Source organism: Coffea arabica, chromosome 7e (genome assembly GCF_036785885.1).
Source record: "Coffea arabica cultivar ET-39 chromosome 7e, Coffea Arabica ET-39 HiFi, whole genome shotgun sequence".
Taxonomy (NCBI): Eukaryota; Viridiplantae; Streptophyta; class Magnoliopsida; order Gentianales; family Rubiaceae; genus Coffea; species Coffea arabica.
This window is the reverse complement of record NC_092323.1, coordinates 3,403,635-3,423,511: the sequence shown is the minus strand read 5'-3', so window position 1 is coordinate 3,423,511 and position 19,877 is coordinate 3,403,635. Positions and strand designations below refer to the sequence as shown.

Genomic DNA, 19,877 nt, shown 5'->3' with positions numbered 1-19,877 from the left:
ACAAGAAAGGCAGTATGTACAAAGACTCACATAAGGTCCCGTTTGGATTGCATTTTCCGTCATTTTTCATGGAAAAATTACTGTAGCGATTTGATGTATGTGAGGAAAAAAGGTAATGGGGAAATGTGTTCACGGAAAATGACGAAATTTTTCTACGGAAAATAGCAATCCAAGCAAAGCCAACAATCCATCGGGACAAGTGACACTTGAGTCCCTACAAGCCAATACATCACATAAATTTGCCAAATTGTTTCAACTACATCAGTTAACAATGTAGTGACGACATTTCAAAGAAACACAGGCCATTCTGACCAGGAGAAATGAGTTTCTGCTACCCAGCTTAGCTCATCATTTAGCAATCTCCTTCACCTTTGCAAGGAGTCATTCTAGTCGGCTGTCCAGCTCTGTTCAACTATCTCACGCACCTTCCTGTTGTATTCACGTTTATTCTCACTAAACAACCTTGCTGCTTCAGAGTTGGCTGGCGAGTTAGGATTTGGATCACAAAGCAGCGACTGCAGTTCATAAAGGTAAGGTTTGTGTATCAAGCAAACGAAATACCTCCAAAAGCTTTAAAAGAAGAGAACAAACAAACAAATTAATACTGCACCATGGTCCAATGCACTGTATATATACCATGCAGAAGTTAATGCCCTACAAACAGTAGTTAAGGAACAAATAATCTGATCCCACTCCAAAAGCACACAGATGCTTGCTGGGCATACTTCATGGTTTGGGAACTTATAAAATGCTTATCTACAAATAACCCACAACAGTGCATTTGTATGGGTGTGTATATATATACGTAGATTATACACAAGTACGTTAAGAGCCTACCCATGTAATGCTGAATAAAACGGAGAAAAAATGCACAACAACATAAAGCAATCATCACAATTTCATTCACATGTGAACCACAAAAATTTCTCAACCTTTTATGTTTCAAATGATGAAATGCTTAACACAATTATCGTACCTGAATAGATGTAAGTATAGCTGCTACATCATAAATCGGACTCCACTGATTTTGCAGAATGTCCAAGCAAATACTTCCATCAGCATAAACTGGTAAAGAGTGAAGAGAGAGAGATGCAGTGGTTAACCAAACCACAGATGACACACACACACTGAAAGCTAATGAAAAGCATACAAAACTATATCACTGAGATGTATAGAAATAGCTACTACTGCAACCAACCAAAGATCGGACCAATTTTTCCCCCCATGAAACAAAAAATAGAATGTAACACTTCAAAACCAACCCCCCTTCTCCCAACCCACCTCTCCTCCGGTTTGTGCCACAAACTAGACATCTGCCCTGTAGGTTCACTAAATTGCAGAGACATTGCCTGTTGTTTACTTCAGTTAAATAGAGACCTATTAAATAATAAACAATTACCAATAATTGGAAAAGGAAAAGTGGGGGAAAAACCTTAAACTACTTTTAAATGGTTGGCCCATACTTTAAAAGCAAGTCTAATCCTTCATTTATCAGCCACCTGCTATCACTGCCACTCATCCTGTGTTTACTCACACCAAAACACAGTGGTCTTCCCCCAGAAGCACCCAGCCAATCCAATCATCGACCCCAAAATTCTGCCTCGTTACCACTAACTCTCCCTGTCCCTATTCTTTTGCCCCTCCCAGAATCTGCCATGACACTTCAGTTCCCAAAGCCTACTTTCCCTGTGATTCCGTGGTACAACTTTGACCAGTGTAAAAGCCAATTAAGATGAGAAATAATCTACAAATGAATTTCATCAAGGCCATGGAGATTTCCACCTCGTAAGCTCTAAGAAAGCAAAATGTTATTGGCATGAGGTAGGAAAAATATCAAAGCAAGAAATTAAGCACAGCATTTTGTATTACTAGATAAACACCATCATGATTGCATTATCTTATCATTCCCCGCCATTTGTCAATAAGCAAACATGCAAAAGCCTGTTACATGGTTATCACTGTCCACTCCAACCCAACTCCAGCAACTCACCAAGCCAAGACAGAAAGCAAATTTGAGGATCTCGCACACGATGAGAATAGCGCTCCAGGCAAGTATAATAATTAGAGAGGAAGTCTACTTAGAAACCTTAAGTAAGTTCCTTCGTCTCATCATAAGTTCTCCAAATAGGACCACCAATCAACAGAGTTCTAGCACATTAAGATGCAACTCTCCTCAAGAAAGCACATTTCAGAATAAAGCTGATAACAAAGCTTGAGCATATTTCCGTGACTTGTCCAGATATCAAATTATTTGCTAATTCATTACTACAATAAAGATACATTATCTTGTACCATCATTTTAACAGCAACCATTCATCCGACTCGAGGAAGTGGTGAACATTATTCACTTACTATTTGGGTGAAACATTCTTGAAATGAACCGCACTGTCGGTGGCTTATTTGGATAATCCTCAGTAAACTGAAGTGTCAACTTAAACGTACCTAGCAAACAAAACAAGCAAAAAATGAATGTATACATCACCAAAAACACGAATGCATAGCGTCGTAGCTGAAAATAAAAAGAATGTGTCCTAAGCCTTGTCAACTAATGTTGTCCCCCAAATATTAAAAAAAAAAATGCACATGATTATTGCTACCTTTTAAGTGAATGTCATGCTAATGGTCCACTTAAGGAATGACAAAAAGCCATCAGCTTCTATGTTACATAGAATGTTAAAATCACAGCTATAGACCAAAAGAGAACATGCCACTTAACGCATGAAAAAATTCCATCTGTTGGTCATGAAATAGAAAAAGCATACCCTACAAAAGGTTTCAAAGGACAGCACAACAAGATCCACAAATGAGGAATAAATTGAACAAATTACTAAAGCAATAGATATAACAACAAAGCCCAACTAAGACCTATTCAACCTGCAAAAAGTCCAATTTCCACTAACAAAATCCCAAAAGAAAATGTGTGATTACGGATGCCTCAAACTACTCAATAAACTCCACCATCGAAAAAATGTAGTTGGATGAAATACAATAATTAAAAGCATAAAATACCAAAAAAGAAAAGCAAAAAACATGTCTTAAGGAAGAAAGGGAGGGCTTACAAACATGTATGTTCCAGAAAAAAAGAAATTTAAAAAAAGAACCACATCCAGTTCAAGCTAAAAGTTGATTAAAACTCATGTTTAACAGCAAAATCTGTCTTACCTCCATCCCAAGGAGTGTCGTCTGGGCTGCACATTAAAAACCAACGGAATCAGCAAATCAAATATAAAGCTACACGAATTAATATTAGGGCCGAGAGCTGCTTAAATAAAAAGGTATGCTTCAAAATTACACGCAGTAAATACCCAAATATAACAGCGTTCCAAAGCGTTATATTGTTATCGTAAGGGGCACCACTGATGCCGGCAGGAGGGTCCTGCTGTAAACGCTTGAAATCCCTCATCAGTCTCTTCCTCGCCGGCGTCGACATGCTCCGCGCCACCTGAATAATCAAAAGTAAGCTCAGTTCTTGCACAGAAAAGCAAATTTCCTCATCCAAGATACTAAACCAATCTAACGCCAGGAAATTCAGATACCATTTTGAAAAATTTTCAGCTAAATCTAGAAGTCCTGAATAAAACCCATTAAGTACAAACCAGAAACCCTAGATCCATACACATCACCAGAATCTCAGCCGGAAAAGAGAAAATTTGAAAAAAAGAGGATGCCTAAACACTAGATTGTAGACATAAACAAACCTATATACAAATGCGAGAAATATAACCATGTCCATAAGCTTGTGCACAAATGACTATGGAAGGAGAAAATAGAATTACCACCTGGAAGAAGAAGCGACAGCAAAATTAGAGATGGTGATGCGCCGGGGAGACGAGAGATTTGAATTGAAGATGGATGATCGGCCTCGGGCAGAGTTGACAGGGGACTGGGGAATTCTCTTCTATGGCAGTGTTGGAGATCCGTCGGCCTCTCATATATTTTACACAGACGACGGCAGGAGATTATGGGGGAGAGTTGGCGTCATATATAAGCTGGTGAGGCATATTTTATGCGCGTATCTACCCACGGATTAAGCTGTGTATTTATCGTATCGCGGGGTCCACGTCAGGTCTTACAGATCAAATTCCGGATTCGGAGCTGCAGATCTTTTTCACCAAGTTGCTCCTACTGTGCTCGGTATGCTGCCCTGGCAGGCAGGCAGTACAAAATGCAAAAATTTCAAATTTTGCATTTTGCTTATATCGGACATATAATTTTTAACCATAAAAAGTATTACAATAATTATCTCAAATAAATATTTTAAATAACCTCTTATCCAAACGAACTCATAAAAAAACTAGTTTTAGACTTGACGCAGCATTGGCATGCAAATGTTGTGGTGCTCCTGCTTACTATTGTTCATGTTCAATTATAAACGAATAAAAATATGGATTAATCTTGTATATATTGTTAATGTATATATTATTATTCTTAGATCAATATATACACTATCACCGTCAAATATATGACACATATGTAAAATTTTAAATTATTTTCATGTCTCATTCATCCAACTGTGATAATATATACACTGACTGTGCATATAAGATTTACTCTAAAAATATTATCAATTTAGACATTTAAACTTATGTCTCATCGGAATTTAAACATTTAAATTTAATTAATATATAACCATTGGATAATACCAATCAAGTTTATTAAAGAATAAAATAAGTAATGAATGACCCATGTCAGAGCATTATAAACCTGTAAAAAGACGCAAACTGATAAATATGTATATTAGATTGATCGAGATGAAGTTTAGCAATGCAATTAGTTTAATTACCATCATTCTTTCCCACTATATTAATGGACTTTCAAGAAGTAGTTTGAAATTTGACCCTCATCTTTATATTTATTTTGGGAGAAGGCAATAAAGGATATGTGAAGTCCATAAACGTAATACAATTTTTATTGAGGGAATTATTTGCAATAATATATCACTCTAGGGTCAAAAGAGTGCAAAAAGAATAATTTAGGAGCCCGAGCGACTAATTTCCTCATATAGGAATCTGGTTTTGACAACTTGCAAAAGGAAGGGGGCTTGCCACACTTGCGGACGTGAAATGTAAAATATGAAGGAAGTTAGTGGCTACCAAAATAATTACAGAAACTAGATGGCAAAATCTGTAACTATTCCCAACTTCAGGGGTGGGGGTAAGTTTAAATTTAATCAGGCCGCATTGAGATTGCAGAAAAAGAATGACTACTTATTTTCCTTCTGTCTTAATTAAATTGAATGAATGAAGCCCTCTCCAGCCACCAAACACGCCGGCCTCCCAAAGACACCATAGCCGGCGACTCTGAGACCACCATTTTTAGCTTTTCCGTCATCATAATGTTTCAATGACACGTCACTAGAGAACCTTCAGGCTTGTTTAGTTGTTTTTGTTCCCACAGTTGATTGATAAACCCTGAAAATGGTCTCTCTCAGCAGAGCCTCTAAAACCCTGAAATCCAAATACGCTCAATTTTCTCATTTTATATTCATAGGCAGGGCCAACAACGGCACAGCCCCAGTAGCCAATAGTTGTAATAGTAGATTGGTTTCACCCTATTGCCAGTTGGGTTGGGGTCAAAATGCCTTCTTTTGCTCACATTCTTGTCGACATAGCATCAAAGACGGTTCAAGCATAGATTTAAGTCAATACCCTTGTGATAAAATTCGTAACTTCTCAATTATTGCCCACGTTGATCATGGGAAGTCCACTTTAGCTGACCGGCTTTTGGAGCTCACTGGTACCATTAGAAAAGGACACGGTCAACCTCAGTACCTTGACAAATTGCAGGTACTTAGTACTTTTACTTATATACCGAATTCTTTTCCAGAGTCTTGTTAGTTATGTTGGTATGAACATGAAGTACGTTTATCTGGGGGGCTAAAGTTTCTGTTCTCTGCTGCTGATATACTGGTATCTCTTTTGCAGTCATTTGGTATGTCTATAGTATGGTATCTATATTTTTCCACTGAATTTAGTTTAGAAAAATTGCTTGATTTGACATTTAGTAGCACACTTTTGTGTGAAGTGGATGAGCATTTTACAAAGTTGAATTACACTAAAGAATTGTAGTCAGTGGTATGTGCTTAAATTGTAAACTATTTGTGTGGATCGTAAAGGAGGGATTCTGCATGCAGAAGAAAAAGATAATGACCTTCTGAGACTGTAATCAAAAAGTAGTCAAGGTTCCTCTCAATTGAGAGAAATCTGAGAGGTATTGTTTCTACATCAGCACAATTTTAGTAATCACTGGTTGCAGGGTGTGGAATACTTGATGGCATGCTCAAGTCGTCTGCTTGACATACTTGATAGTGGGTGTTCTACAATCATCTGATGCACAGGATTTTAGCTGGTGTACAAAAGTCTTGCTTTTCTTCCCCTATCCTCGTTGCTTTCTTTTTCTCTTAACATATGTGTTTTGTTGTTGTTGTTACATTCTTGTCGGCTTAGGTAGAAAGAGAGCGAGGAATAACTGTTAAGGCGCAGACAGCAACTATGTTTCATAAGCACAACTTCTTGGGGAGTGATACGTACTTTTTACTGAACCTGATTGATACGCCTGGGCATGTGGATTTCAGCTATGAAGTTTCGAGATCTTTGGCAGCTTGCCAGGGTGCCCTTTTAGTGGTTGATGCAGCACAAGGGGTCCAAGCGCAAACTGTTGCAAACTTTTATTTAGCTTTTGAATCCAACTTGGCTATAATCCCTGTTATAAACAAAATTGATCAGCCAACTGCTGATCCAGACCGTGTGAAAGCACAATTGAAATCCATGTTTGATCTTGATCCAAGTGACGCACTGTTAACATCTGCAAAAACAGGACAAGGTTTGGAGAAGGTTCTTCCGGCTGTCATTGAGCGGATACCTCCTCCTCCTGGAAAAAGTAATTCCCCTTTACGTATGCTCTTGTTAGATTCTTATTATGACGAGTACAAGGGAGTTATATGCCACGTAGCAGTTGTTGATGGTGCTGTAAGAAAGGGCGATAAGATTTCATCTGCTGCAACTGGTCGATCCTATGAAATTTCGGACGTTGGGATCATGCATCCTGAACTCATCCCTACTGGAGTGCTTTTAACTGGACAAGTTGGATATGTAGTCAGTGGCATGCGATCAACTAAAGAGGCTCGTGTTGGAGACACTCTTCATCATTGTCGAAGCACTGTGGAACCCCTTCCAGGTACTTTATGGTTTTCTTAATTCCTACTAGTGTTCTTAATATCAGGTTATCCTAGACTATGAAATGCTAAAAAACTGGCTCATGATCAGATTCTGAACTTTTACTTCATTTGCTGCTCTTGTTAAGTAGTTGTTGTCTTGATAATAATATGTTGAATTGAAGTCTCAAAGAAGGGAATTGTTGAACTGACTCGTTATTGTGGAGATGTTAACATTTTTTGAAACTAAAGTTACCTGCCAAGAGGCGAAGGATGAGTATTGCTGCACTTTTTGATTCATGAATCCATGCATCTAATTAACTTCAGTCATTGTCAGCTGGAGAAGAAATCTGGGCAATTCGTCCTACCTGGTTTTGTTTTCTCTGCTAATTTGTGAATTATATTCCATATTTATCCATAGCTTTTCCTAACTATGATAATGCTTTTCGTGCTTTTGTTAATTGAAGGTTTCAAGCCAGCAAAACATATGGTATTTTCTGGCCTATATCCTGCTGATGGATCTGATTTTGAAGCACTTAACCATGCTATAGAGAGACTGATGTGCAATGATGCCAGTGTTTCTGTTACTAAAGAGACTAGCTCAGCACTTGGCATGGGTTTTAGGTCTACCTTCTTTAAGCTTTACAAATTTAGAGTTTGTCTTGGTTTCCTGCCTACTCTCTCCTCACGTGTTTGTTTTTTGGCCTATAGGTGTGGTTTCTTGGGGTTACTTCACATGGATGTTTTTCACCAGAGGCTTGAACAGGTATTGTTATATTTCTTTCATAATCTTTAAATAAAAAATGATTGACTGTTGGATCGTGGATGCATGTATTAGATTTTTACGTTTTATTGTGCTCTGCTGGTTGCAATTGTTGTGTCGAAAGTTTCCACAAATTTTAGCTTGTTCAAAAGTCAATGCACCTGAGATTTAAGTTATAGATATGTCTTTTCCTGATTTTATTTTGATATTGTTGAGGGAACAACTTTTTCACTGAGAAAGTCTGAAGTTGAAGGCTAATTAGGTTGATCAATAGACCCACATAATAGTTGCTTCTATTTCCTGGAAGAACAGCAGGAACTAGTATTTCTGCTTATAAGAATGAAAATTTTGAATTCTTATTATGTTGTCCGTTTCTTGTACGGAACATGCTATACACTCTATGAACTGTTCCAAACAAAGTTTTCTCAATCCTTGCCTTACTTATATTATGAAGTTTTGATTTATGCATAATAGGAACATGAAGCACATGTCATTTCAACTGTTCCGACTGTACCATATATTTTCGAGTACTCAGATGGAAGGTATGTGGATATATGTTGACGAATATGGTATGGATGCTTTCTCCTCTGATTTTTGTTTATCCATCTTTCAGCAAGTTAATAGTTCAGAATCCTGCTACATTGCCTTCAAATCCCAAGCATCGTTTGACAGCTTGCTTGGAACCTACTGTGGTAGCTACGATAATTATCCCTAGTGAGTAAGCTCTCACACTGGGGTAGCTACTATTATTATCCTATCAATTTTCTATGTAGTGTGCAAGCTTTCTGTTGTGCTTTGTTTATGTGTGCTGCTGAAACCTAGATGATGGAAGTCATTTACTTAGATTGCCTTTCCACTTGAAGGTATGTCGGGTCTGTTATAACTCTTTGCTCTGAGCGGCGGGGGGAGCAGCTAGAGTACTCATTTATCGATAGGTATATCGACACTCTTTCATGATTACCACCTTCCTAATTTCTAAAATTTTCTTAGCCTTTTTAGTTGATGCGGGTCTACAATGACTATCAGACTGAGGCTGAGTTAACTTCCTCATCTTGTGTTTCATTGCAGTTACCTACAATGCATTTTTATTTGCTTTCTATAAAGTTCAAGATTCATGTAAATACTGATCGTTCATATTCAATGTGTTTCAGTCAACGTGCTTTTATGAAATACCGTTTACCATTACGAGAAATTGTTGTGGACTTTTACAACGAATTGAAGAGTATAACATCTGGATACGCATCATTTGATTATGAGGATGCAGGGTAAGTGTTTTTCCTCACCGCTCAACCCGCTCTGTCTTGCTCTCTCTCATGCACACACAGCCACATAAAAGCACACATGTATGCATAGAGAGACATCAAAGAGATGTGAAGTGCATTAGAGTTTCCACAATAATCTTCCCATCAAGTCGTGTCATTTTGTATAATCAGTAGCTCACTTGGCTTGAATTTTTTTTTTTTTTTTTTTTTTTTTGGGGGGGGCCTGTCTCAAAATTTGTTCTATTAACAGATACCAGACCTCAGATTTGGTGAAACTTGATGTTCTCTTAAATGGCCAATCAGTTGATGCTATGGCGACTATTGTCCATAAATCAAAGGCACAACGTGTTGGCCGAGAACTTGTGGAGAAGCTGAAGAAATTCATTGACAGGTAAGTTGATAAAAAATTAGTAGTTTCATCATAAATTTTTGTTCAGATAGCCCATTATTTGGGGAAAATTTTCATAAACACGTCTTTCAATCACCTTTTTTTTTTCCAACTACTTTTGTATCTCACATACATTACATCCTAGAAAGTGCTATAGGTTCATTCTAAACAATTTTCCCAAATAATCTTCTATCTGAGCACTATGATGAAGCTTTTGTCTGATTTTTATTGGGAACTCCCTCAGTTTCTGACCCTGACAACTGAACAGGCAAATGTTTGAGATAACAATACAAGCTGCCATTGGATCAAAGGTCATTGCCAGAGAAACGTAAGTTGCTTAATTGATTTCAAAGAAAAACTCTTGGACGACATCATCAAATTAGTTCTTGGATAATTTTTTAAGACCACAGTGGTTGCTGGTGTCTCTTGCTGTGTGAACCTGTTATTGTTATGTGCTAAAAGCCAAGTTAATGTTATGGATGTCAAAGTAAACTTTGAATTCAGCCTAAAAATTTAAGCTTTGATATCCCTTTTCTTTACCAGATTTCTTTTTCTCTGCTTCCTGTCTTTTAGGCTCTCGGCTATGAGGAAAAATGTACTTGCAAAGTGCTATGGTGGTGATGTTACCAGAAAGAGGAAATTGTTGGAGAAGCAGAAAGAAGGGAAGAGGAGAATGAAGCGTGTTGGCTCTGTTGATATACCTCAAGAGGCTTTTCATGAGCTATTGAAGAGTTCATGAAGATAGGAGAGCTCTTTGCTCATCGTTCATGCCCATACTCCATGAAGAGATTTTTGTCTAGTATTGAGTTTTCCTGAACAGTTCGCTTGGTAATTAAACCATCGTTATGAGTTTCGGATTATCTTTGTGGCATCGTTGAATCAACCAAGGCAGCCTTCCTGAAAAAGGGGGAAAAAAAATTAAGGTAGCCGAATTACTTGCTGGTTTGGATCAATTGACGGAGTCCAAATTGTATGCTGGGTTCTCTTTTGCGTATTTGGTCGAGCATCGGAAAGACCGGCAATAACGTTGACGTCGTAGTTCGGTTCCTTTGGACTTCTTCTTTTTTTTTTTTTTTTAAATATATAGCGTATCTTCAATAGATTGTCCTTTTTTGTGGACTGTAACATAACAAAAAATTTTTGTAGGAGAAATTGCTGATATTCTACTCTTTTGATAGAAAAAGGATTAATTTTTCGTACACTGATAATATATATATTGTTATTAGATGAATGACAATAATATAAAATTTGAATATAAAATTTAATTTTTACATGATGTCATAAATTCAACGATAATAATGTATATATTGTCAATGCATATAAGATTTGCTTATGGCAAAATCCCAATATTGGGCAAGAAATTGATTGGCCAAGTATTTAGGTGCCAGTTGCATGTGAACCGGTAAAAAATGTTTCTGATTACCATCTGCTCAGGTATTGTTGAAATAAATTATTTTGTATTTCTAAAATTAAGTATTTTAATTATATAATTTGAATTGAGTTGAGAATGTTATAAAATTTTCAAAATAAGAAGGGATAATTTTAGAGACATCCTTTGAGGTTTCTCATAATATCACTTAATTTCTCCGAAGAGTTGAGATTTTTAAAATTTTATTTACCGCTTATATCGGTTTGACAATACTAAATATTCCTATTAAATATCACAAATCGACAACATCACCCTATCTCTTAATAAGTATTTAACCAAAAATAAAATAAAATAAAAATTTAAACCAAAATATGTAGATTAAAAAATAAATTGACATCTAATAATGACCCATGTTTCTTTATATCGAGGTCGTGGTTGGACAACAAAGAACGTGGGTAAATTAAATCTAGTTGAAGTTAATCACTTAAAAAGATTTTTATGGGTAATTGACACCTTGAATGTTTTCATGGACAGTTAGAAGGAAGTCAAAAGATTTTTTTAGGAAATATATTTTAATACATGATCTAGTTTAAGTTCTACTGAAAATTAAAATAATTTCTTCATACGTGTGAATTTTTCAAGGTATAAATTTTGCTTTGGTTCTAATATAACAAAAATAAATAGTTTAAGTCAAGTAATTTACACCTTATGAAAATTCAACCTTATTTCAGTTTTTATTGTTGTTGTAAACTTCAAAAGTAAGATAACATAAGGGTAGTATTAGAATAAAAGTTTTATCTTTCTTATATTTCCTCTAAATGGGTTAAAATGTTATAAGAAATATCAATCCAAGTGTGGTAAATGAGATTTTAAAAATCTCAGAGGAGTCAAGTGATATTATGAAAATCCTCAAGGGAGGTTTCTGCAATTATCCCAAATAAGAAAGATGAGTGACATTTTTAAAACTTTAGGAGTGGTAACTGAAACTATCCAAAACCTTGGGGGAGGTTTCTGCAATTATCCCTAATTTCTATCATGGCTCTCCAGAGTTGGTTTGATCCATGTCATCAACAGGAGTCGCGGACGGAGCACCAATGGATACCGAAAATGCCGGCTGAGTTCGTTGCTTCCTCAAATTCACACTTTGCGAAGCTGAAGATGATGATTGGCTCAGAAAGCTTGATGTGCAACCATTAGAAGAGGTGACGGTCATTTGCTCATCCCACTTCAACTTTTTGCCTAAATATTCCACCTTAATGTTTGCTGGAGTTGCACCACCTCCACCAACCATTGTTGTAATTGCAGCTGCTATAACTGAACGGAAACTAGGATCTGATGTGATTGCTTTAGTTAATGTTTCTGTCAAAGCCTGCTGTGAGGCTGGTGCTTGGTAGTTCTTCTGCTTGAATGGCTGGTAGAGGTGCTCTTGGGACGTTCTTCCAGATGATAAAGTGCTAATCATTTGGTTCTTGTTATAGGATATTGCACCATAATTGAGGTTATTATTGCTCCAAAGTGCTGGGGGGACGTTTGTTTGTGATGGTGAGAAGCTCAAACTTGTTGAAGGAAGTCTAGATTGAAGGCTGGTGGAGGAGAACATGTTGAATTGAGCAGATGAAGTGGATGGATTAGTGGTAAGGTCCAGAGTGATACTGGGAAATGGAGATGAGGAAGAGTTAGGCAGATAATATGGATGATATTTTGAGTTGTCGGACAGGTTAACATTTAGGCCATGTAGATTGCTTCTTAAGTTAGTCGTAGCTGCTGGTCCGAGTCCAGGTTCAGAACTCGAAGAGCCGGATAGAAGCATGGACGCTGCTGCGGCTGTGGCTGAGGCCATGGCTGTGGCTGAAACTGGAAGTGGATGGTTATGGGTTCCTTCATAGGTAGTAATCAATATGGACATGTCCTCAGCACATCGTTGCACCTGAAAAGAAGTTACTTAGACAACGAGAACCTTGTACATATCAGATAAGGTACTGACACGGGAAGACATGCTAAATGTTAATTCAATGATAAAAGATCTGTTGCCAAAAGACAAATTAAAAACTAATTGTTTTATGCCATATCAAATAACCTGCTTCCTAACCGGGCATGAAGGAGCAACAGTGCAACGATAATATGCTCGAGGGCAAGGATTACCCTTAGCAATCTTTTGTCCGTACTTTCTCCATTGGCATCCATCACTCATCTGCAGGAGATCGATCCTCAAATCAGAAAAAATGTGCATATATTTACGTATCAAAAGTGACTCTACAATGCACGATGTAATTAAAATGCTTACAGTAGGGGTATCACATCTTGCTCGGACAGAAACCCTAGCTCTCTTAATACTAGCTTGAGAAAGATCGTCATCTTCGTTTCTCATTGCCTTCAGAACTTTGCTGGGTGGCCATGTTTCTCCTGCAGCTTCCTCTTCTTTGGATTCTAATGCGCTGTTGTCAGGGCTTGGATCGGTGCTGAGATCTATAGCATCTGATTTACAGTCTTGGAAACAATTGAAGTCTAAACCAAGCTTAAGACCTTCCTTCAAATTTTCATCCTCTTTTCTATTCTTGAAAGAGCTGCTGCTATCATTATTGTTCTTCTTTGGGTCACTTGGACTTCTTCCAAGACAAAGAGATACAAGTTCAAGTTCTTCAATTTGTCCATTTCCTGAACGAGGTGGATCATGATCACTTTTCTTATTGGCTTCTGGCTGACAAATATCAACAAAGCGCATTTGAAGGGACTTGTAGTCCTTCTCTATTTTCTCCAGCAGTGTCTTTAGCCTGGCATTCTCTTCTCTGACTTCACTCATTTCTGCTTTTGCAGATTCAAATTCATCATCCTAAAATTGCAAAGTTACGAAAGAATTAATAAGATTAAAACGTTTATAATCCCATCAATTTGTCAACCCTTACCGGTTGCATTAGTAGGAGATCTTGCATTCTAATTATAATTTCTAGTGACTGGCAGCCTACTTGCTTGAATTCAACAACTACAGGGTCTTAGATTAGGACATGCATGTATTAGATAGTAGGCAATCGACCTAAGACCTAGGGATAAATGACATATATGTCCATAGCTGCAGGGGTAATTGATAGGTCAATCGTGATTACTTTGGTTGATCATGATTTCTTACTGACCAATACACTATTCTTGAAAGAATCAATCCCCTATTTTTGAGAAACTATCTTAATATTTGACTGAAAAAGGGCATTAGTTCTTAAATTAGCTGCAAAAGTTTAAAAACTGATCATTCTCAGGATCTTGGCATTTTCTCCTTGTAGATATTGCAATAAAACAACTAATCAAACGTTGATCCGATGGTAAAGATCATTAAGGTGGTGGCCTCTAGAGTGAAAGATAGCTCGGGTTTGAACATCCTAGTATTCATTATCATAAAACCATCGGATATTGCTATATATCCGCTCCTGATCCTTCATGTAAAAAACTGTAATTCTTGACAAGCTATATATTCATCGTGGAAAACTCCTGTTGAAATTTGAATAAAATTCCAGTGTTTAGTGAGATACTACTCAAAACACACAGTACATCTCGTTTTCAAGAATGATGGAGAAAAGTTGATCTTCCACGAATAAAATGACAAGAACAAGAAAATAAAATAAAAATAAACAACAAAAACGGTAGGGTACGTGGTTTTTTTCTTCCAAGTCCAAGAACTATAGGTGTTGTTTTTTATTTTTTATTTTTATTTTTTGAAATACATAATAAAATGAAAAACAGAAATAAATAATTCGACATGTTTACCTTGAAAGCTTCTTTACTGCATTCCACAGCATGATGGCTAACAGAATCGTCACTTATCTTATCTTCTGCCATTGGAGTACCGTACCTCTCCAGAAAGATATATAGATGAAGATGTTCAATCTTCCCTAACTCTGTGTTGCTAGACGACGAAACTTCTCTTTGTAGCCTTTCTTGAATTAATTCCTATCTCTGCAGGTATCTCTTCTTTTAAAATAGCCTGTCGGTTGGAAACTATTACCTTTATTTTATGTGAATTAAATCTAAGTCTCTCGTCCTTCCACACACACTCCAAAAAAAAAAAAAAAAATTTGTCAACTGCCCGCATAGATCATGTATGTTTTTTAAATGGCAAAAAGACTACTGATAATTAGTACTAGTATTTAAACAAGTAGAGACTAAAAAAAATTGAACTTGAAGGAAGAATTCAACTTCAACGTTAATGACAGATGAGCTATGCATTACATAAAGATGTAACGAAAAGTTCGGTAGTCAACAAATATTGTAATACAAGTATGTTGTATTATCAACTGAGGTGTATAATTAATGTTAAGGATTTTATTGTTCAACCAGTCAGGGCACCATGGAGGCATCCTACCTTCTATGCTCCGCAGGCTCGGTACTGGCAAGTAGATTTCGTTCTGATAAATTTGCTTGAAAATATACTCAATTCTCATCTACTTTTTAGGTTTCAGTCAGAAAAATTCGAATTCCTCTAGGAAAGGAAAAAATAATGTATTTCAGGAGGTGGAACTGATAACACTTTGACATAGCAACTGTATATTAGTTCGTTGACAGAAGCCTTGATGTGTGTTGCGGATGGTACTGCAACTACAACTAGCGTAATCAAAACAAGGTGAAGAAGAAGAAGAACTTCCATCCATGCAATACCCTTTCACGAAATGAAAAGGGTAGTGCCAAGCATGATATTATTTAATTCTAGATAGACTTCCATCTAACCAGAACTTGTTTAGAAAAAGTAATCAGAAATTGAACTTGGGGGGCACCTGTAATGTTAAAGCTAGTGTATGTATCCTTGTCCCTGATATATTTCATGTGGATATAGTGCTGACTTTTTTTGAGAAATTTGAGTGTCTCATCAGTCATCATCACCTCGAATGCCGACCATACTCTAGTTTTGTTTTCGATGATTGCAGATTTTTCATGCTGTCAAGCATTAACTGAGCGGTTTGTTAACGAGTTCTAAGTACTACCAAGAAAACACCCCTCAAGGAACAGTAAATTTTGAAGGCACGTTCAACCCTCCTAACATACGATTCTTAACTCTCAAGCCTATAAAAGAAAAGAAAAGAAAACAGAAACTTCGTTAACTCGGGTCTTTTGACCTCAAGATTTCTTGCTTTCTCTTGGGATCTGACAATTTAACACTACTATACGGATCAACGAGTCTCATATGCATTATCGTTGGTGAGCATGAAAGTGTTAATCTGCCAACCACGATTTTTTATTTTCTGGGCCGATATCAGAGTGTATTCTCCTTTCCATGACCGGATTAGTTTACAAAGACCAACTAGCTAGGGTCCATGTCTCCAAGGCAAATAGGGTATGAGACAAAAGAAAAATCCTACTACTTTAGATGACGTACAATTAATATTATAGACATAGACTAAAAATGGCTCGTTCTTTGATTTTTAGAAATCATCATGCTTGTATTGTCTGTCGTTTCAGCATATCTTTTTTTTTTTTTTTTTTTGATCTATAGTCACCATTTTGTCATACTGCGACGATATTATATTGGAATGTAAAGTGATAAGAATTGATTAGGGAATCGGACCCTTCGCCACAGCAACAGGCCAACAGCTACTGCACTAGAGCCGACTACTTTGTTCTTTCACACTACAGCCAGTAGGCGTACTGATTCTACTGAATGGCACCGGTGTCTCCTTTTCTTTCCTTTTCCTTTCTGTACTTTCTTTGGAGATGTCGAATTCTTCCACCCCTAACGCCCAAACCAAAGTTAAAAAATAAAAAAATAAAAAGGGTGATCCGTTGTAGTAAATTTATCCTTTGAACTTGCGACTCTCATCAGCTAAGACTTTTTGAAAAGAAAAATAGATGGATGAACTGTACTGAAACCCTTGATAATCAAACGGCGGTCAAGTTGAGAGAGATGTAGCGCCTGCAGGTACAAGAAGGAAACCATATATATGTGAGTAAATCTTATATGCATTGACGGTGTTTACACTATCTCGATTGGATATACGATACATATGTAAAATTTGAGTTTTAAATTCAAATTTAGATTATATTTCATGCATCTAATGATGAAGGCATGTACACTGTCAGTATATAGAAGATTAATTATATATATATATATATATATATATATATATATATATATATATATATTGAATATATGGTACTGGCATGCCAGAGCAAGACCAGTAGACCACAAGATTTTTGTAGTTGAAGAAACACACATGAGAATATTTAATTCAGAAAATAGATTCTAATCCTAAGTTTTAAGACATCCAAATGACATGTTTAATGCTTTTTCATCATATACCCAGTGCTTTATTTTAGACGGTGGAAATCTTGAGAATCAGATTTTTTACTGATTTCGTAAAATTCAAGTGATGCATACGCAGGCTAATTAACCGCTCCGTTAGGCAAACAACTACAAAAAAAAATATATAGTCCAAGTTATGATCCGGGTGGGTGTAACTCACCAAATTAATCAATTTACTACACTCAACAGCTGATAAATGATAATGGGTTAGCAGGCATTACCGCTCAATTCTTTCTTTCTTTTTTTTTTTTTTAAAAAAAAAAACTTTTTCTTTACACTTAAAGAAAAATTACAGCAATTATCATAGTTTGACTTGTATGTGTCCCTTTGCCTCCATCTTAGCCCCCAAAAAAAAATTTAAAGGAAAAATCATATTAATATTATTAATTGCTACTTTTCTTGACCTGTAATTTTGTTAAATCATTCCAGTACCGCATTTACTAATGCGTATCCAGTAACTATTCAAGGGATATGACTAAGATGGTGGCCCCGCCGTTGTCAGACAATCCGGACAAGCTTTTGTATAACTGACCTGAATATGTGGAGGCTTTGAGGCCAACTTGTGATTTATTTTAGTGATTTAGGTCAAAGGAATGAGATAATCGGGCAATTAAGTACTACTTAGTATGTAGTAGTGGTAGTTTTTAACGTTAGATTAGGGTTAGTATTTGCTCGAGCATTTATTTTATTTGAAGGGTTGGCAGCGTCTTGGAAAAACATATTACTTAGTATTTAAAAACAAAGTAAAGACTGATTAAGAGCATTGACCAAAGCATATTAGTTGACAAAATTTCAGCCACTTAGGTTGAAGATGGCTTTGCTATGCCTATAATCTATGGCTATGCAGCTGTAGTAGACTAGTAGTGTAGTATTATTTATACCGTACACGACGACTGTGTATGAGCGAATGAAGCGAGTAGTAATTAGAATTCGCACGTATGCGAGTTTTCAACTGCAACTAACACATACGATCCAGTACGACCATCCATGAAGAAGACAATTACAAAAGCTTCGGGCCTTGTTTGGATTGATTGTTATTTTTAATTTTTTTTTTTATCTTTTTTGAGAATATTTCTTTTACATAATTTTTAATTATTTTTTTATCTTACATACATCATATCATATCACGAAGAAGTGCTATAGTAAATTTTTTTTTGGCCCCAAAAACTCTTCAAAAGATGCAATCCAAGCTGGCTCTTAATTTTTCATGCCCATAAGCATATTCTTATCGGCTATATCTAGCACTTACCCTCACACTTTTTAGGGATAATATCATAAACCTCTGTTGAGGTTTCTCCTACTATCACTTAACACTTTTGAAGTTTTAAAAATATTACTTATCTCCCCTAGTGATTGCAAGAAGATTAATTATATTAATCCTCACTTGATACGTAATTCACATATCAAATAAATGGAATTCAAAATATTATATAAAAAAAAAGTCGATTTCTTGTCTCAACCCTTTATCCAACATTCTCTCTAAATCCTCTTTTGGGATGACTATGCAATTTTTCATTTGTAAATTAAAATAAAATAAATTTTGTTTATCTTTTACTTTTTATGATTGTGATAAAGTGGGAGTATGATTTCTCCTTTTTTTTGAGTTGATTTTTATAATGATTACTGCACCTCAAAGGCATAGGTCATGGGTTAAAAAACAGTTAGAAAAAAAAATATAGAGTTCATAAGAAATCAATTTTGAGTATATAGAGTTAAATTTTGGTGCTAGTGTATTTCTTTACAAATATTTTTTTTTTATTTTCTAAATTTCTATTTTTTATGAATTATAACTTTATAATGTGGTGGCACGACATAAATACCTTCGGACTGAGCTAAGGCTGAACAAGGATACTAGACTTTCGGTTAACTAGACTAAGGGAGTGCTCTGACACAACCCTTAGATTTTTTTTCGCTACAGGTGAGATTTGAACCCTCACCTATAGCCCAAGGAGGGACTTAAACCCCTCCGTGGTGGCCACTGAGCCATTGGCCCAATGGTTCTGTTCATCTTAGTTAACTTTGTACAAGATAGCGAATATGGGATGTCTAGCCTTTGAATCGGGTACCAGATAAGCGGTTCCCATAGCCCCCCCCCCCCCCCAAAAAAACCCATGCCATACACAAAAAAAGGGGGTTGCCAGATGCGGGGTGAATTTCTCATAATATTGCTAAAATTAAAAATCGTCACAAAATTGGTGCTATTCAGTGGAGGGTCCTTAATTAGGGGTCGCTGCAACTCCGAGGTGCGGTTTCAAGTAAAAATAATTTTCATTTTCATTTATTTTGGGTTGCTTCAGTTTCCTTTTTTTTTAATTCCTTCATACCAACGCCGCTCATTTGATTAGTGGCGAAGGTTTTTTTTAAAATTTTTTTTTGCATCGCTGCTCATGAGATGAGCCGCAATAAGTTTTTTTATATTTTTAATTTTTTTTTTGCATCACCGCTCATCTCATGAGCGGCGATGCAAAATCTTGTGCTACATATTTCATCAGCCGCGATGCAAAATCTTGTGGTATATATTTCTTCATTTTTTTTATTGAGGTATATATTTCATTTGCCAAAGAGGCCAAACAAAAGAAAGTACAAATTCAGGAATAGGACTTCCAAGGTGACATCAAACACTTGCAAGTTAAATGCAAGTCATACTGTCCCGCTAGGGCTG

At 36.4% G+C, this 19,877-nt stretch overlaps 3 protein-coding genes across 5 annotated transcripts; 1 reads left to right on the top strand and 2 right to left on the bottom strand.

Moving 5' to 3' along the window:
- Window positions 1–128: 128 nt before the first annotated feature.
- Window positions 129–4,014, bottom strand: LOC140011029 (ubiquitin-conjugating enzyme E2 2). The gene is made up of 6 exons (XM_072058859.1): window positions 3,780–4,014; window positions 3,306–3,442; window positions 3,163–3,188; window positions 2,353–2,442; window positions 977–1,065; window positions 129–515 (listed from the first exon to the last, which is right to left on the bottom strand). Exons 2-6 carry the CDS (start codon window positions 3,428–3,430, stop codon window positions 387–389), a joined length of 459 nt encoding a protein of 152 aa, XP_071914960.1. The 5' UTR covers window positions 3,431–3,442; window positions 3,780–4,014; the 3' UTR covers window positions 129–386.
- A 1,192-nt stretch (window positions 4,015–5,206) lies between these two features.
- LOC113699355 (translation factor GUF1 homolog, mitochondrial) lies at window positions 5,207–10,735 on the top strand. Of its 2 annotated transcripts, XM_027219659.2 has the most exons (11): window positions 5,207–5,786; window positions 6,447–7,176; window positions 7,621–7,777; window positions 7,865–7,919; window positions 8,391–8,458; window positions 8,530–8,634; window positions 8,780–8,851; window positions 9,068–9,181; window positions 9,429–9,569; window positions 9,835–9,894; window positions 10,140–10,735. In XM_027219659.2, exons 1-11 carry the CDS (start codon window positions 5,418–5,420, stop codon window positions 10,303–10,305), a joined length of 2,037 nt encoding a protein of 678 aa, XP_027075460.2. In that variant the 5' UTR covers window positions 5,207–5,417; the 3' UTR covers window positions 10,306–10,735. The 2 variants fall into 2 exon arrangements, with proteins under 2 accessions (XP_027075460.2, XP_027075461.2); XM_027219660.2 differs by lacking the exon at window positions 8,530–8,634.
- A 1,055-nt stretch (window positions 10,736–11,790) lies between these two features.
- On the bottom strand, window positions 11,791–14,846 carry LOC140011205 (WRKY transcription factor 72A-like). Of its 2 annotated transcripts, none has more exons than XM_072059902.1 (4): window positions 14,689–14,846; window positions 13,220–13,765; window positions 13,013–13,126; window positions 11,791–12,862 (listed from the first exon to the last, which is right to left on the bottom strand). In XM_072059902.1, the coding sequence occupies exons 1-4, from the start codon at window positions 14,758–14,760 to the stop codon at window positions 11,969–11,971; spliced, it is 1,626 nt and encodes a 541-aa protein (XP_071916003.1). In that variant the 5' UTR covers window positions 14,761–14,846; the 3' UTR covers window positions 11,791–11,968. The 2 variants fall into 2 exon arrangements, with proteins under 2 accessions (XP_071916003.1, XP_071916004.1); XM_072059903.1 differs by having other exon boundaries at window positions 13,025–13,126.
- Window positions 14,847–19,877: the final 5,031 nt, after the last annotated feature.